This window comes from Musa acuminata, chromosome BXJ3-8 (genome assembly GCF_036884655.1).
Source record: "Musa acuminata AAA Group cultivar baxijiao chromosome BXJ3-8, Cavendish_Baxijiao_AAA, whole genome shotgun sequence".
Classification (NCBI taxonomy): domain Eukaryota; kingdom Viridiplantae; phylum Streptophyta; class Magnoliopsida; order Zingiberales; family Musaceae; genus Musa; species Musa acuminata.
This window is the reverse complement of record NC_088356.1, coordinates 50,622,405-50,641,605: the sequence shown is the minus strand read 5'-3', so window position 1 is coordinate 50,641,605 and position 19,201 is coordinate 50,622,405. Positions and strand designations below refer to the sequence as shown.

The following is a 19,201-nucleotide window of genomic DNA, read 5'->3' as shown; positions in this document are numbered from 1 at the left end:
ATATGTATATTTATATATATTTTTTGATTTCTTTGGACCAATCTGGTATACATTACAGTGTAGAGATTGTATCAAAATAAATCAGTCTCAATACGACTGAATCAGATTTGGTGTCCCAAAACTAATGACAATAATAATAACAGTGAACCTGATATTATAAAAAGTGACACGGTTTATCCAAGTTTTATCACCTGATTACGGGATATTTTTACCCCCTGGCTTAGAACTGGTTCTCGGATCTTTGCTCCCCGTGCATGCAAACAATCTCAACAATTCAAACAGTTTAATCAGGTTGGCACAACAGAAACAGCGGATCAAAAGTTCCAAGTACTGCAACAGAAACAGTGTGCCAGTCTTGTATCGCCAAAGGGGGGTTCAGACAAACTAGCTACTACCACAGCTAAATGAATGTTCGAGTATTATCATGTCAGTGGACATTTTACAACACAAACATGGAATGCTGCCAAACTCAGGACGAGGAACTTGCACCGTCCGTCCATCCTAGATGATGGGTTACTCTGCACAATCAATTATCCAGCCCAGGCCTCCGGGCAGGAGACTTTGACTTTGGCGATGTCTTAATATCGTCCTCGAGGGGGATTACACCATCCTCCTCGTCTGCGGGAATCATGCCTTCTTCCTCCTCTCCACCGCATTTGTTATTCTGCAATGGCGGAGACCTTGGAATCGGCTGCTCCGTATCACCATTTCTAGGTGACGACCCTGCAGGCCATGGCCCTTGGCCGGGTGATCCTTGTGGTCTTCCGTTGTCTATGATACTGTAAGGGGACCGTCTTATCTCATCATGTGGGCTGGGTGAGTGATCGAGTTCAGCCTTTCGCCCGTGTTCGCCATCATACGACTGCGGTCTTTGCTGATCTTCATAATACTGCATAGGTGAACGATCTGGATCATTTGAGCCATGAACTACCGGCGATTGCACCCTCCTTGCCGGTGATGAACCCACACGTGATGCCTGCCCAGTTCCCACCCCATGACGATCAAAACCACGGCTAGGACTGTGACTGTGGCTCCTACTTCGACTGCGACCATGGTTCCTGCTATGAGGACTTGCATGTCGAGCGGGTACCCTCTTCGAAGTAGGGCTATACCTCCGACCATGGCTACGGCTACGGCTCCGGCTGCGGCTACGGGTGGGGCTTCGGCCTCGGCCTTTAGATCTGCATGTCATAAGTGCTTTTGTAACTCACATAATAGAAACTACAACTATGTCCAACTAACAGTTGAAACAATGTCCCCAGTTCAGATTCTTAGAACCATTGTACAATATCACAACATGAAACATGAAAAGGATGGACATCACATATGTTATTACCTACATACTTTATAGGCTAAATCCATATCACCAGAGGATAGACATTATTTAATGGTAAATTTCATGGCGAAAGATAAATATGCATCATTTTAAAGTTTGAGTTTCATTCATTTTACAAATGTGATAGTCTTCCAAGTACTTTGGCATTGTGATCTTCCTTCTATGCAAGAGTAATTCATGTAAAAACCTAACACAGTATTAGCTTCCATGCTGCAGTGTGGAATAACGCCATATCATGGAACACTGGGTTTGCAAGCACTTAAGGTGAATTGTTCGATGACAATTTGCAAATCCAGTGAAAGCATATATATGATTACTAGGATAACAAAAGAATCATAAGTACCTGTCATGAGGCTCATGGTCAATGATTCCACGACTGCCATGTTGAATGTCTGATCTAACAGGCAGAGGAAGCAGGCCCTGCCCACCTTTTCCATTGTAACTGGAGTTGATTCTTCCACTTTGTGTGCGACCACCATCACGAGCATCAGAACGAGAACCCCAGCGACGAGACCTGCCGCCAAATCCACCACGTGACACCATGTCCCTTAACTCCTTTGGAACACGTTGGTTGGCACCTTCAAGAACCTTAACAAGATCTGCAGCATACTTGGAATCCTGGTCGCAGAAAAATGTGTAAGATAATCCAGTGGCACCTGCCCTACCAGTTCTACCAATTCTGTGAACATAGTCTTCAACTCCCGTGGGGAAGTCATAGTTGATCACAACCCTGCAGCAAAACTAGATTCAATGGGTTTCCTTGCAAGGCAATTCTTCAAATCTAAAGCAGCATAAGCAATCATTCATGCATAATAGCTTTAAGCAGATGAGCCTTCAAAATTAGACATCACTGTCTGTTCCTATTTTGAACTAAATATCATAAAACCATTACCTGATATCCTTGATGTCTAGACCTCGAGCAGCAACATCAGTTGCCACTAGAATGGGAGATCTTCCAGTGCGAAATTGACTTAAAACCCTATCCCTCTCAGCCTGAGACTTATCACCATGAATAGCAGAAGCACTAAACTGACGAGTGAGGGTCCGAGCCAGCTGGTCGCACATTCTCTTCGTGGAACAAAATATTATGACCTTAGAACCTGGATCTTGGGACCGTAATATCTGCTCTAGTCGTCGTTGTTTCTCTAGCGGGGTAATTACTTCCACATACTGTAATAAACACAAACGTTAGTAACTAGATTTTACCAAAATAAATTATCATCTCCATAACATATAGAGAGAGAGGGAGAAAGAAATTTAAGCATCAAAATCAGTATCAACATATGTACTTTCAGAGGGAGTGTTGTGAGTTCAACTTCATACTTGCACATGTAATTTCAGAATTATGTTATCACAAGGTGTTGCAACAATCCATAGTGTCTTAGACCAATAAATAGTTATTCTGCCAAAACAATTAGTCTCAAGTCTTATACATTAAGCCTGGGTAAAATAAAAGATACTTCTAAATGATTTACCAAGAATAAGCTGAAAGAGCATACCCACCAAGTTATCAAGGAAATGAAACAAAATAGAATATGAATTCTTCCTAGGAAGTGTCGAGACAAGAAGAAAGAGGCAAGGAATCAGAAAAGTCGGAAGGCATTTTTGTGGCATGAAACATGAAAGAATACTTCATATTTCCCAAAAATCATAAGAAGGAAGCAACATTCATAGAAGCTTTTTTTACCAAAAATTACAGCAAAAGCCTTCTTCATAAAAATTATATTATTGCACTCCTTCCAGACTCCAACGAGGCACCATGAAAATGCCACTGAAGTAAAGATCTAATTGCTTTTCCTGACTCACCAAGTATGCCAAACTTATAATCTACAAAATAGTTGTAGACAAAGTTTGTTCTATGAGACCTTGGATATCCTTGATTATGACCAAAGAAGCATTCAGTCATTGATGTTAATTATACAATGGAAAAAATAACAGTTAGCAGTATTCAGAAAACCTTTCTGCAATAAAATATAATTTGGCATTAGACAAACACATAGATGTTCATCTTAATGAGGAAGGACCCTTCCAAAGAGTTTTAACAAATACTATTTCATAAGAGTTTAAGATGCTATAATTATCGGCCACATCAGACATTGGGCCAAGGTTCCTAAAAGCCTAGTGATGGCAATCCAAAAGAAGATTTGCATACAGAAAAAATATCGCTCTAAAATTTTCTGATAAATAAGTGTAGAATACTGAAGTACCATCATTTGAGGTCTTAGGTTCTAATATATTTGTTATATATTAAGGGGCTATTGAAAGAGGTCATGATATATCCAAAAAAGGTTTTTGATGATTAAGTACACCATCCATGAGTCCAAACACCAAAATCAAAATTGTCTATGAATTCTAGATATTTCTAATGAAAAATGAATGTATGGCCAAATAGGTTTGTCCATTAATTTATAAGTGCTTAATGATTTTCATTTCTAATGCAATTTCTTGACTTAGATGACGTGATTTCATGGTTAGAGTAACCAAATCAAGTTTGTCCAATCAAGAACCTAATGAGTAAAAGATGATTGTACGAGGACTTCTATAAATTAAGGAATTTCATTATATTTCAGACAGAGAGGGCTCTCTGCTTCTCAATAACTTTATCACTTTGTGACTCTCTTTTTCTACTGTTCATTCTCAAACATCAAACCCATCAGGATAAACAAATTGATCTAGAGTAGATCATTAGTTCACAGAAACAGGGTCAGAAGGTTCGTTTCATTAATTTTGAAGATAATTATCTCATTCACACATGTTATTTTTCTTCACTAGAAACTCGTTTTCATGGTTTGGACATTCAAAATAACACGGGTTTAGCAATTTATAAATCATTAAACCTAGCAAGATATAATCTGCAACCTATTTTGATTGACTTTAGGTGCATTTTCCTTTTAAACAAACAAAGATACTATGCATCTTCCTTTTGAGCAAAGATAGTCCCCCATAATACTATTGCCCTTTGAATTTTGAAAGCTATTGCCAGCAACTAATGAAACAAACTAAATTTCCAGCAACCTGATATGCCAAAACCTCCATTCAATTCATTGGTGCACTGAGATCCACTTACCCAATTACTTCAAATTGTTAAGGGATTCCTACTCTTTTTAAAGAAAGATCTACTAATCCATTCCATTTACATGGTAAATTACTTAAAATTGTTGAGATATCCCCACCCTTCCAAAAGAAAGATCTACTAATCCATTCCAATGTCATATTGTCATGGTCAGACAAGTTAGACAAACAACAATAAATAGATAGGGATCGGAGAAAGGATGGAGTTAAATAAGAGGAATATGCAACCAAGCAAAAAAATAATTGCTCTCAATCAACAAATCTCTTCAAAAATTTGTTGACATTAAAAATGCTAATCCCTTTCAAATAGGGCATTAAATCTTAAAGAAATATAAAGCAAAATGAAAAAAAAAACAAATTTCTTGACAGATTTGTTGATATTAAAAACACTAATCACTTTCAAAGAGTGCATTAAATCTTAAAGAAATATCAAGAGAATTGAAAAAAAATAGAGAGAAAAAAGGCAGTGCATTTCTTAAAGTTGATAAAGAAACCCAAGATCATCTGAAACAAAAAAGAAATCTCTCCTTCTTGTTTACTAAGGAGCCTAATTTTCATTTAATCAAGGGAAAACCATTTCAAAAATAACAAAATGAAAAGAAAGATGCAGAGTTGAATTCAATGGATCAATTTTTAATTTAAGTCTACAAGTAATCGGTACTTCGGGAATGAAATCCAAACAACTTCAACAAAAGCCGTTACAAATCTAATGTGTGGTGCATGGACCCAATTCTCTTAGTACAATTGTTTTTGTGGGTTAATAAAATTTAAGAAAAGTGTTTAGTTGCAACATCAAATTTATGAAGACTATTTTATCACCAAAAGAGTTATTTGTTTGATAGGAAAAGATTTTGCAAAATTAAAAAATATTTAGAGAGTTTTCCCAAATTTCTCTGGAAAAACAAAAGAAAAGCTCTCTAAATCATCTCTTTCCATCACTGTTTAACAATATTTTTTCGAAAAAAATAAAGACAAGCTCTTGTTTAACCTACTCAATTAATAGAATGGGTGGGATAATTGTTTTTCTTTCTTCATCGTCCAATGCACAATTCATATAGATTTTTCACGAGAAATCTTTTGAATAAAAGCCTTTCTCATATAATTTTACTTGCAGCTACACAGACCTTTAGTGAAAAAAGCATGTGTATGACCCTCAATTTCAGGGAACGATGAGCAGGCATAGTAGGCAACAACAATCTAAATGAAGTTCTTTAAAGAGTTAAAAAAAATATTATTCACCATTGTATCGAAATTCTTACAATAATTTAGCAAGGTTACCTAACCCCTATAATTCAACGGTTTAACCCTATGCTGTCATAAATTTGCTTGGTGCAACTCCTTAATAACATTCCAAAACATATATATTAATCAATGTCAAAGGTCTACAAATTATAGGCCAAGAAACAAAGTGGAAGTGCCAAAGGAGATTGGGCTACACATTAAGCATGTCTACAATCAGAGAAATTAAAATTACTCCATTCTACCCATTAATAGTAATTCAATAGGATGTGATAGTGTTTAAATTGTCTAGTGAACATTGCCCTTAATAAAGCTCAATGGCAGGAAGGCTTCCGAATAGTCGCCTACAGCTTACAATAATTGTTCCCCCAACCAGTGATGACATCAAAATTTCGGTACTTGTGATCATCTACTTTGTAACTTAGATCTACACCTCCGGCATACTACATTTTCGTTAACAAGATTCAACTGCATTTAAGATTGACACACTTCTTTTTTAACTTTCTGGAGCAATATCAATATGGCCTAGATCTTCAAGTGATCATCAACTCTAGTTGTAAGAATACATCATGTGCAAGATTTCTAGACATACTGAAAACTCCATGGAGCCGATCCAAGGGAATAGATAACTAAGTGTAGCACATGCTCCTAAAATTTAAAACTATCAAAATCTGAAGACTTATTCAAGATGATAGTATCGGCAGAGAGAGCATTTAAGTCACTATCAAATTGACCATACATGGATTTAACTAGCAGATGTGAAAAGAAATAAGAAAATCATCAACCTGGCCAACAAAGAATACCATACCACGTTCTTGCTGGAAACAATTCAATAAGCTATCACCTTGATGGAAACAATTGAAGTTTCTAACAAATCTTTCAAAAAGATAACTCTTTTCTAACAAAAGCCAACAATGTTCAAGTCACCTTCAACTATTAATGGAGAAATAGTTTATTCTAATAGCACTACTTCGTTCTTGCTTCATTCTACAATTAAAATTTAACCCATGGACATTGCTTAGTTTTAAACAAGAAATATTTCTTAAATTCAAAAACTGAGATAAGTCGGAAAAAGTTGACCTTTTTGCAGAGGCAAAAGTTTCCAACAAACACAATTATCCAACTAACTTTGGATGATATTTAGCAATTGAGAAGATCCCCCCACAATAAAGTCAAAGCAAACATGGATTATTAGTGTACAATTGTGTTCTTTGGAAGCATAACATATTAAAGATAACTAACAAAACACATCTCCTTACAATTCTCTAATGACAAGACCCTACACACGTAACATTGAACTAATAGTCAAATTTAATGAAGTGAAATCAAAGGGAAAAGGAGATATCTATACAGTGACAATTAGGGTGACATGCCAGTCAAGTTTTTCACTATTATTTTTGTCAATAAAAGAAAATAACATAGAACTCACCTACAATTGCATATGTATGATGTCATTTATGCTTAAAGACCAAGGAAATAAGGAGAGACAAGAAGAGCCAAAATTTAGAGGATTTATTTTCTTTAAGCACCTCAAAATTAAGAAGAATTATACATCATTTGTCAAAAAACACATTTCAAGAATAACTAAAGGTCAAAAGAGAGCCATCCAAAAAGACAAGGAGCAACCTTATATGTATTTCAACAACCTAGCACATCAACTTCCTTTGGTAAATTTTCCTAAAGGTACCCAACTTAGTAGGTTTAGGGGTATTATTGCCAGAACAGTGCTGTATCAAAATGGAGAAGGCAGACAGCAGACTAGGAAAAGTCTCAGACGAGGCAAAAATGCATGTCGACAGGGGAATGTTTTGGAGCACGAGACATGCACATAAGAAAACAAGTAGATCAAAATAAATGAGACAACAAGAGACTTGTGGGTTATGTCATTGACATACATGTACTATATTATCAGAATTTTCCATTTTTTATAAATTATTTAATTCATTGTTTACCAATGACAATCCCCTGGTAAGTATTACTCTATTAAGCCAATTGCAATCCCATTGAATGATCAAGCACAATTCAAATACTAACTATTAAGCACTACCCTTTTGCAATATCAATCCAAAAAGTAATAAAATTTGAAAGATTTGTAATAGAATGGTCAATCCCAATCTAAAAAGTAATTATTAAACAATACCCTTTTTATTTAAATGGAGTGACTCAGTTCTAAGCTTCTTATGAAGGGGTCAATAGGAAGTAAAAAAATTTGAAAGATTTGTAGATTGTTTTGGATGCTATTTATTTTACAAACCCTGTCATGCATCATACGGAGAAACCAAAAAAAATCCCAGATTGTTCGAATAATTTGGTATAGCCTGTGTAAATAGATGAAAACCTAGGTTGGGTGCCATATCAGTTGGCAGGCAGAGAGTGACAGTACTGATAATTGTCAGCACAGCAACCCTCAGTAGAGGTCTGTACCATTTGGACCAAAGAGAGAACAGAAAAGATGATGCCAGTACAACTGGATGAAAACAAGGAACAAGCAGTGACATGAATACGGTGAAGGAGGCAGTAATGGTGATAAGGGCAAGGAGACAGGGGCAACAAGGACAAGGAAGGAGGCAATGATGATGAGGAGGGGGAGGAGGCAGCATCGAAAAGTAGAAGAGGAGGAAAAAAGGAGAAAACAGAGGAAAAGGAGATGGGAGGAGGAGAGTGAACAGCTAATAAAATCCGTTAACATTATTAATAACAGGATAGTAATAATTAAAAAATCGGATTCTGATTGGCTCAGTAAATACCAGTCTGTACGGACCAGTACAATGAAAATTATAATATATGATTATAATACTTGCTTTACTTAATTTTACAGGCTAAGTGACCATTTGGCAAACATATCAGGATGTGAAAAATGCTTCTAGAAACTCAAGAACAATAACTTTTTACTGTTGCATCAACTACCAATTTCAATTTGTTAGGTAAAGCACTAGTTAAGTACCTGGGTGATGGCACTATTTGCAACAAGCTCATCTGTGCTACCAATATTAACCTGAACAGGATGAACTAGTAGGTCTGCAGCAATTTTTCGAACTTCTTTGGGCCATGTAGCCGTGAACATAAGTGTTTGGCGACGATGTGGTACTTCTTTCACGATTTTCCGAATTTGTGGCTCAAAACCCATGTCCAGCATTCTATCAGCCTCATCAAGAACCAGATAAGAAACCTGACGGAGGCTGACTCTTTTCATCTCCAAAATGTCATTTAATCTTCCTGGAGTTGCAACAACAACATCTACTCCTCGATCAAGGTCCCTCAACTGAGGGCCTTTAGGTGCACCTCCATATAAACACTTGAACCACAAAACACAGGTAAGTGTCCAGAAACAAAATTGTATATAAAGAATTTTACAAGTTCATCTAGAGAAATGAAATATAAGATGAACAAACCGTGCATAAAATTTTTGATGATCTGCCAAACTTCACAGCCTCATCTTGTATCTGTGTTGCCAGCTCCCTTGTTGGTGCAAGTATTAACATTGTTGGACCCAGCTTAGAGTTGTTGCGAAGGCGCTTAAGATGAATGAACCCTGGAATAAGATACCCGAGTGTTTTGCCTGATCCTGTCTTTGCAATGGCTACAATATCACGATTCTGTAATGCAATTGGCCATGACTGAGCCTGAATTGGAGTTGGGTGAGAAAAACCTGCATGGTATACCTGGAAAAGGCAAACCATCAACCCCCATGAGGGCCATTGGTACAAACCAATTAGTTCTTTACTTACTGTCATATCTTTGACAATTAAAGCACAGTATTAAGCTTATGCCAGAAGTGCGTCCTTGAAATGCAAGCCGGGGCTTGCAGATGCAAGCAGAAGCAGGAGAAATGGCCTTCTTTTGTTTGGAACAAAATGGCACCTTAGACCAATCACCGCGGTAACCCAGCAACGTAGTGGTCACTGAGAAATCCCTTCCCAGTTGCAGATGCTCACAGATGCAAGCAGCACTGGACAAAGGGCCTTCTTTCCTTTGGACTCAAGTGGCAGCTTGAACTATGTCACTGGAGGCAGCCCCAGTCACGAGCTGGTCACTAAGAAAGCCCTTTCCAACTTGGCGACTGCTTGCAAATGCAAAGCTGGAGCAGAAAGGGCCTTCAATCGTGTAGACCGGAGTGGCAGCCTGAACCATATCACCGGAGGCAGGCCCACCCACAAACTGGTCAATGAGTAAGCCCTTCCAGATTCAGCCCTCCATAACGGGCCCTCGGGTTATATAGCAGCCACCCAAAAAAACAAGGGTGGCACAATGCAGCACAGCGTACGACATTAGCTCCACCCTGGAGCGAATATCGCACCTGCGACAAAGAAGTACAAAAGGGAAAGAAAGTAGAACACACATAAGCATGTAATTTGTAACTAAACCTACAGAAACTGGAAATTTTGTGCAGTGAGCATGAATCAGCACTACAACATAAGAAACTTACACATGCATCATATGCCAGATTATATGCAGGATAAAGGACAAAAGAGCAGAAAAAACTACCTCTTTGAGAATCTCTGCAGGGAAACCCGTAGATTCAAATGTCATGAATGGTGCAGGTACATCATCTCCCTAAGCAAAGTCACCATTGAAGAACAACACCAATTACCAAACTTCAAGATAACATAAATTAATTGAAAAAGAGGAATTGAGAATGCAAAAAAGAACTCAAGAGCAAATAAAACAACAGTATCATCTATAACCATCAGCACATTAGCCCAGCCAGCACAATATATATAAGTTGCCATACAATTCAATCTGAAATTTTGTTTCCAAATATGATCAATTAAAAACACCAATGCTGTTGTTTTACTAGATATCAATCTATAGACTCCGTCCCAACTAAGTTAAGTACATGAAGAATTGTTTCTCATTGTTCTTATTGATAAACAACAAAATCTAAACCCGCTGGACAAGTTGTAATCCAGGTATTAAGCATTATCCGGTTCCATTAGTATAATCACAAATCACAATCTCTACACCAGCATTGCTCGGTCTTCTCTTTAGAAGCTCACCTAGAGAGACTCGGTTCTCCGTCAGTTAATCAGAAAATGCACCAATCGATATACCACCAGATTTTTTCCTAATCATTTGGATGCATGTTTCATTAGGGTCAGGATCCCTCTCAGTGCTCAAAACTATCTAGCTACATTCTCATGAAGCCCGTGGGCCTTCTTATATGTACTATAAGTATCTACTTTCAGATACTAGAAGACCTACAATCTTACAACAGGCAGGCACCCTTATTGTGTGGATGAAGCATATATATACATATACATACACATATATATGTGTGTGTGTGTATATGGATATATACACACACACAAATATGTATATATATACATATGTATGTGTATATACATATATATGTGTATACAAATACTACACACACACACACACACACATATATATGTGTGTGTGTGTGTGCATATATATGTGTGTATGTATGTATACATATATACATATGTATACATACATACACACATATATATACATACACACACACATATATATACATGGTTCATCTTACTGGTCCATACCAGTATACCGACCAACTATTGGTACAGTATGTATTAGGTTGGTAACTAAACTAATTTGATTGATCGTCCAAGCCTACAACACCGACACACAGCACAGTGAGGTGTATCGATAGACTGGTCTGTATCGCCCATATCGATCCCTTGTTGGACCAGTACATATAACCCATACCAAATGGTACATCGTGGTATGTATAGATAAATGTGTATATATATATATATACATATATATTAATTTTTTAATTCATTTGATGTAGAACAAGGTAGAGAAATAGAGGGAGTAGGAGTGAGAATAGAGATTAAAGAGGAGAGAATGAGATTAGAGATTAGAGATTAGAGAGGAGAGAGAGAGACTAAAAGAGAGAAGATGCAATTCTTTTTCATTCAAATCTGAAGTCATCCATTGACAATCTCTACTATTTATAGAAGTTTAGGAGGCTTACTATAATCAATGAAGGCAATGATTCTCAAAAGTAATATCCTAGAGAATTAGTATACCTTTTAGAAATCAAAAATGTGATTTCTATAAGATTACACTTAATACAAAAGGAATCCCTAGAAAGACCAAATGACTTTTCAATTTTCCACACAACTCTTAAAATTTCCAGGCCAACTAATTGATAGCTCTTTGTTGATTTCTTTGCCTAGAATAATTTTTTTTTGAAATCCTTTGTAAAGTTAGATGGTTCTCCATCACCATTATTTCATTTCTTGTTATCAAGCTTAAGTGGCACTTCAACAGAGAAAACTTAAAAGGCATATAATAATAATCTAAAACAATGGCAATTTCCAGAAGTTCATGCTTAAATCTTTTGAATAATAACATATGGACCATCATAGCACAAGACTCCATTACACCAAGGAAAGAACGTGTGGGACTTCTATGCGCATAGTGCTATCAATGAGTCATGTCAAGAAAAGCCTTATGTTTGTTCCTTCCAGAATTTCTATGCTCAGGCAGAACTGGTAAGAGCTTAGGTGTAAAAGATCAAGATCAAGTTTGTTATTAACTTAAAAATACAGTTGAGATTACTTTACTCTTGTCATCAGTACTTCCACAAGTACCCAGTTGAAACAACAAAAACTTTAAATGAATACTTCCACTAGGCAAGGACATGTTGCACCATATAGACATAACGACATGGCATCTTTGAAAAGAGGGCATCATATAGCTACTGTAGTTCATTATTCTTACAAACTAATATGTCCATAACTTTGCATATACTGTACAAAAACTCTGATTTATGCTATACAAGAGACTCTGTTTACATTATAATGTCTCTTTTTGTGACTTATAATCACACATAATAAGCAAGGAATGAATCCCCTGTTTACTCAAGGATAAAAGGCTAATTTCATAAAAGAATGTAAACAGAGTCTTATACAACTAAAATACAACTCACATTAATTGGCAGCTCCATGATGACCTAAAACCACAAATCCTAAGATCATTCTTGTAATAAGACATTAACACCATGAATAACAGAACACCTTTATAACCGCTAAAAAGGATTTTTTGAAAATTTAACCAGGAAAGCTCCAAAAAGAATCAAAATTCAATGCATATAAAGCATGGAGGTGGCATGTGCAGCTTTTAAGTATACCCATGTCATATGTCACAATAATTCCTCCTGAGCATCTTGAACATTCTATATCGAACATGGACCATGATGGCACATGTATCATCTTTTTTGCTGGTGTTTATCTTCATGATATTTGTTGCTTTTTCAAATTGCATTAGATGTCAGAACTTTGTGCTTGTTTTGGTTTAAATGGTGTGTGTGAGTGTAATATAGAAAGCACTGCAAAATGTGCATAGGATTTGGACCTATTCAAGTTAGAATTACAACTGGTAGCAGGAATCTTGCTTACGCACTTCAGAGTACTAGTTCCATGATTTGGAACCTTAAACATGTAGAAAATGCAACTTCTAATGCTTGAAATAATAATTTCATCTGATCCTAGATTTTAACCTATAAGCTGAGAAATATGTAACACAAACCACAGAAAAAGAGTTCAAAGACCTCTCTATGCTTCATAGATTAATTACATTTTCTTATATCCTGATATACTCCGACAATATAAGTGTTTTATCTTTAATAAAATGCATATACATATATCACATTATATTTATATATCAGTAACAATGATCTTTACATAGATAGTATGTAGTATGTACATTGTATAGAAAGTACTCCAAAGATCCATATCACCAGAAAGAATTCAAATAATACACACATATCTGATATATACACACAGATATGCATGTGTACATTGCACATAGATACATGTGTTGTGCTTCTCAGTTGCTCCTGCCCATACATTTGTAAACCTTACCACTTCCTCGAATATATACATTTGCACCCATATCTGTATCCATACCTTGCTAACACTACTTAGTTCAAATTAACAAGGCTTCACAAAAGTATCAAATCTTTTTGTACTAATAAACTACAAGCATGAAAGCATCTCGATAGCAAATAACATAAGAAAAATCCTTCAAACTAAAAGATCTAAATATTGATGTAGATCCACCAAATTAAATCAAACTAGTAATCTATAGTATTTGGATGTCCTAAAAAACTTGTCATTTATGACGAAGAGCCCAAGCTCTACACCTATGAAGGGAATCATCCAGTAGAAATAGATGTCTTATATGCAAAAAAAAAAAAAAAACTTAGTTGTATGGAACTTGGATGCAGAAAAACAGAACCTCTAAAGAACACTTCCTCAAATGTTTATACCAAACAACATTCAAGAAGCATGGAGTTCAACAACAATTGACACACCACGGTTAACATACCGTGACTATTATTTCGTTCTGACGGCGATATGCTTCGGCAGAGGCAAAGGCCCCTCCATCCGCAGATGATGCGTGGCCTCTGGTAGAAGTTGCCCTCGGCTCCCGTGAGTCCTTGGTGTCATGCCCATGGTCATGCATGCTACTGCTTTTACCACCTCCGTGCTAAAATCATAATAATCACATACAAATTTTACCAACTACTGAAGAAATCAATAACTAACAACCACATTCACAGCGAGATCGAGGAAACAGATAGAAATCTAAGGGGAAAATAAAAATGAGGTCGTCTTCGGAAGAGGAGACGCCAACCTGGTGGCTCCTAGAACGGCCATAGCGATCATCATCCTCGTGATGATGGCGGCGCTCAGCCGGGACGACGGAGGCGGCCTTGGGAGGGAGGAGAGGGGGGGGCGGTGGCAGGAGGGGAGGGGGCGGCGGGAGCTCGTCGGCGGGGCGCTCGTACTGGGTGACGTTGGTCTCGGGGTTCCAGTAGTAGAGGTACCCGGTGCTACCGTCCACCAGCGCCCGCCACGGCTTAGGCAGGGTCGGGTCCTCGGGGGCGTACCGCGGCCTGCTCGATGCGCTGCCGCCTCCAGCCATACTCGAAGAACAATATTCCGATGAAAACCCCTCCCGCTGCAGATTCGGATCGTCGGGAGACGAAGATTAGGTACACCGGAAGCCAAACCCTAGAAAGAGGCCTCTCTTTTGGGATGCGGAAGGAATCGAGGAGCGTTTGGCGTTTGGGGTACGGGAAGATCTGGCGGAGGAGGAGACCGCCGCCTCCTCTCGTTAGGCTTGGAATCGAAAGAAATGATGCGGTGGCGAGGGTTGAATCGGCCGTGCAACCATTATAGTCTGTCTTCCTCTCGCCTCTGCTTTTTTATTTCTTTTCTTTCCTCTTATTACTACCAATAATAAATAATTTAATTACGTATTTTCCAATTCCACCGCCTTATTTGTCATCCCGCGCGCCGGTCCTACCAGCCGCCCCCAATCACATTCCTGGTAGGCGTTGGGAAGCGTAGTTATGTTGTCATCGTGAATGTGTCCTCCGGCAATTTTATTCTTTAAGTTGGATTAATTACATATTATTCTTTATAATTAATTATTTGTAATATTTTTTATTTTTATATTTCAATAATTATTATATTGAGATATATATATATATATATATATATATATATATATATTTCTAATGGGATTTTGGACAGTATTACACTGATAGATTAACACCTATTGGATTATTGTTATTATTTGACAAATAAATGCCCACATTATTTGTAAAATAATGATAAAGTTAAATCAATGGCCAAAACGATAAGAAAGTATATCTAAATTGTGAGATCATATAATGTTAATACTGGAGAATAATTATGTGCTATTATGATATGAATGATTGTCTACGATCAACATGATTGACAATACTGTGGGATGACATACCTTAGACCAAAGATCATATGGGAGTGACGATGCAATCTATCTTATTAGAGGGGAAATTGTAATTATTGTTTCTATAATTTTAATATCATTTTGTTCTTACTAGTTTGATTTTATTCTAAATTTTATTTGCGTATGTCGAAATAACAGTAATATGCATTTCTCTAACAATTCATGGTAATGTAGACAAAATATTTCTTTTATAAAAAATATACAAATAAAGCATGAGTATAAAAAAAAAATTAAATATGAGGTGGGAATTATATTCTCCTTTTATCGAAAATCAAGATGAAAATAATAAATAATGAAGGTGAGATTTAATATTAATACCCAATGATTTCAAACTTTAACATACCACCAACGAATTAGGTTTCAGATATTTAAAAATTTTAAAAACAATAATAATAAGATAAATTCTCGAAAAAAAAATCTTAATTTTGAGTTTTGTAGTAAAAAAAGCTTAAATTTTATTTTCTAGAAACGATCATTTTATAATGTTGGCCATTCTTTTCCCCTCAATCGGTCACTTAAGTTTTCGCATACTAACTAATAAGTAACGTCAATCGCTCTTTACTCTTCTTTTCTCATTGTCTACATCTTCACATGCAGATAGACTTCGTCAAACATATCCCCTTGACTTAAAACTAATTACCCATGGCTCTATACGAAGGTCATGATCGGCTACAACGAGGGTGGTTAGAAATGTCTATGAAAATTTTTCAAATGTAAGAATTATAAAATAATTTCTCCATATATTTAAAGATATTATGTGAGAATTTTTAAATTTTGAAATACTACGTATGAAAATTTTAAAATTAGATATTTTTTCTAAAAATTCGTTGTTGATAATAATAATAATAAATAAAAAAATATATAAATGTAACAGAGAGACTAAGCGGTGTGATTAGGGCCGGCCATTTCTTGTCCGGCCCACCCCGCCGCATATAAATACTGCGCCAAATCTATCCGACCCCTTCGTTTTTGTACAATCGAGAGACGGCAGGAGGGGCAGAGCATTTCATCGAACATGTCGGACAGCGGCGTTGTGATGGTCTACGGCAAGGGTGCCGCCCTGTCGGAGCCGAAGAAGTCGTCCACCTTCTCCGTCAAGGTGGGGCTGGCGCAGATGCTGCGCGGCGGCGTCATCATGGACGTGGTCACCCCCGGGCAGGCCCGCATTGCGGAGGAGGCCGGTGCCTGCGCCGTCATGGCCCTGGAGCGCGTCCCCGCCGACATCCGCGCCCAGGGCGGCGTCGCCCGCATGTCCGACCCCGGCCTCATCAAGGAGATCAAGCGTGCCGTCACCATCCCCGTCATGGCCAAAGCCCGCATCGGCCACTTCGTCGAGGCCCAGATCCTCGAAGCCGTCGGGGTCGACTACGTGGACGAGAGCGAGGTCCTCACCCCCGCTGACGACCAGAACCACATCAACAAGCACAACTTCCGGGTGCCTTTCGTGTGCGGCTGCCGCGACCTCGGCGAGGCCGTCCGCCGCATCCGCGAGGGCGCTGCCATGATCCGCACCAAGGGCGAGGCCGGCACCGGCAACATCATCGAGGCCGTCCGCCACGTCCGTTCCGTCATGGGCGACATCCGCGCCCTCCGCAACATGGACGACGACGAGGTCTTCACTTTCGCCAAGCGCATCGCCGCTCCGTACGACCTCGTCATGCAGACCAAACAGCTCGGCAGGCTTCCCGTCGTTCATTTCGCTGCTGGAGGGGTTGCCACCCCCGCCGACGCGGCTCTCATGATGCAGCTCGGCTGCGATGGCGTGTTTGTCGGATCCGGCATCTTCAAGAGCGGTGACCCCGCGCGCAGGGCCAGGGCCATCGTTCAAGCAGTCACCCATTACAGCGACCCGGAGATCCTGGCGGAGGTGAGCTGCGGCCTGGGGGAGGCCATGGTGGGGATCAATCTCAACGACACCAATGTCGAGAGGTTCGCAAGCCGCTCAGAGTAGCAGAGGAACGGAGAAAAATGGTTCCTTTCATTCAACGTGGTACTCGGGTCGCTTCATACTTGAATTAACATAGTTTCTTTTAATTTGCTTGCTTGATTGCTCTATTAGCAACTCAGCTATTTCTGCTCTTAATCCTAGTGTAACCTGTGCTTTAAGGGATCATCTGCTCTTGGTATGGGCTGTAGTTGGATCCAGTGTTCGTTTCTTTTGTCTGTGTCACTGATTTCTATGACATAATAATCCTAAGGATCTTTGATGTATCTTTTCCCACCGCAATTGGATGCGAGGCATCTGCTTTTTATATCTTTTTACATGTTTAAATGCAAATCTTGAGTATCATTGCACTTCTTGGCTATACAGCACATTGTTTGGATTTGCTGGTGTTTTATTTATCTGAAATATTAGTGTTACTTAAACTGCTTGGTGGCAGATGTCTGATTTCTATGACATAATTATCCATTTTATGGCTCTACGGTCCCTAGGGATCTTTGATGTATCTTTTCCCATGGCAATTAGATGCAAGGCATCTGCCTTTTACATCTTTTAAATGGATTTCATTACACTTGTGCTGATATATGACTATACGTTGTTTGGATTTTCCAGAGTGTCTGAATGTTCATGTGTTTTATCGTACTCGATTGCTTGGAGGCGGTTGTCTGAGTACATTAAATGTCTGCATTTTGTGGCTACAGAAAATATTATGTTTGCATGGCAGGTTATTAAAATGAATTATGATGCTCTTGGTTAGCAAATGGGATCGCGTTGGTATGTGATTGTTCTGATAATGCCAAGCCTCTACTTTTATCCTCCCTGCTTAGAATCTCAGTACTGTTCTTTCTTTGCCTCTTCTTTTATAAATATAGGCTTTACTTTCTGGTTACGAAGCTTCTTACATGATACTGGAAACATATATATAGCGTGCGGTTTTAGCATACATGTTAAATATATATTTTTTCGAGGCGAAACATTTGGTGAACTGCTGCAACTCTGTACCCTTGTTTATGAAATTTGTTAGATCGCTTTGAACTTGTACTAAACATAATTCTTTTGACAGAGCTTAATAACAACAAGAGATCGATGTAGCTAATCCCGAATAACTGGGACATTAGGTGGTGGTTGTTGTTGGACTATGAACCTGTGCTAACTCAAGTTGTCATCTTGATTGTATGATGTAAGATAACCTAGTATGCTTGTCAACAGAGATGAGTTTTCCGAAAGATGAATTATCTCATCAATTAACCCACTATGCTTTTGTGACGTGTCTATATTTGAGATAATTTATCTAGAAATAGCTGCATTGTGAATAAGTGCCAACCCAATCATCAAAGTTTGAGTTCTATGTGATGGATGATTGTGATTCATTATTGTTCATGAACTTGGCATGCAAGTAGTCGAGTGAACATGATCCATTCAGATTGAGGTGGCAGTTTTGATGAATTATTGTGATCCTCATCAACCAATTATAGTGAGGAGTACTTGAAGACTACTGGGATCCTAGGGGCTGATGTTAACAATTTAGGCATCTGACTCGAGTAAAAGGAACAAAACAAGGATTGTTACCACTTACTATTGTATGTCTGTGTTTAGCTGAGGCAACCATGACTCAGAATTCCTGATACAGGTGCCATTTTCAACAGGCAGAGCATTTGATGGTTATGATAGCAGCATTCGATTAGTCTCTGTGATGAGTTGAAGTGGACAATTGAAGAATCTGCATGTGTGCATTTGCACATCTCCTTTGGGTCCTTAGGAGGGAAGGAAATATATCTGTGGGACAGTTTTGGCATCTTTAAAATCAACATCCTTTAGCAATATTTATTTTCCTTGTT

At 38.2% G+C, this 19,201-nt stretch overlaps 2 protein-coding genes across 2 annotated transcripts; one reads left to right on the top strand and one right to left on the bottom strand.

Moving 5' to 3' along the window:
* Positions 1 to 331: 331 nt before the first annotated feature.
* LOC135644058 (ATP-dependent RNA helicase-like protein DB10) lies at positions 332 to 14,831 on the bottom strand. Its single transcript, XM_065161452.1, has 8 exons — positions 14,279 to 14,831; positions 13,970 to 14,131; positions 10,133 to 10,201; positions 9,040 to 9,309; positions 8,592 to 8,942; positions 2,229 to 2,506; positions 1,680 to 2,066; positions 332 to 1,181 (listed from the first exon to the last, which is right to left on the bottom strand). Exons 1-8 carry the CDS (start codon positions 14,567 to 14,569, stop codon positions 527 to 529), a joined length of 2,463 nt encoding a protein of 820 aa, XP_065017524.1. The 5' UTR covers positions 14,570 to 14,831; the 3' UTR covers positions 332 to 526.
* A 1,562-nt stretch (positions 14,832 to 16,393) lies between these two features.
* On the top strand, positions 16,394 to 17,745 carry LOC103995741 (probable pyridoxal 5'-phosphate synthase subunit PDX1). The gene has a single exon (XM_009416421.3). The coding sequence runs from the start codon at positions 16,437 to 16,439 to the stop codon at positions 17,370 to 17,372; it is 936 nt and encodes a 311-aa protein (XP_009414696.2). The 5' UTR covers positions 16,394 to 16,436; the 3' UTR covers positions 17,373 to 17,745.
* Positions 17,746 to 19,201: the final 1,456 nt, after the last annotated feature.

Coding starts and splice junctions, on each gene's coding strand:
- LOC135644058 (XM_065161452.1), bottom strand. CDS start 14,569: ATGGCTGGAGGCGGCAGCGCATCGAGCAGGCCGCGGTACGCCCCCGAG. Junction 9,310..10,132: donor CTGCAGAGATTCTCAAAGAG/GTAGTTTTTTCT, acceptor TGCCTTTTCCAG/GTATACCATGCAGGTTTTTC. Junction 8,943..9,039: donor CATCAAAAATTTTATGCACG/GTTTGTTCATCT, acceptor TTGTGGTTCAAG/TGTTTATATGGAGGTGCACC.
- LOC103995741 (XM_009416421.3), top strand. CDS start 16,437: ATGTCGGACAGCGGCGTTGTGATGGTCTACGGCAAGGGTGCCGCCCTG.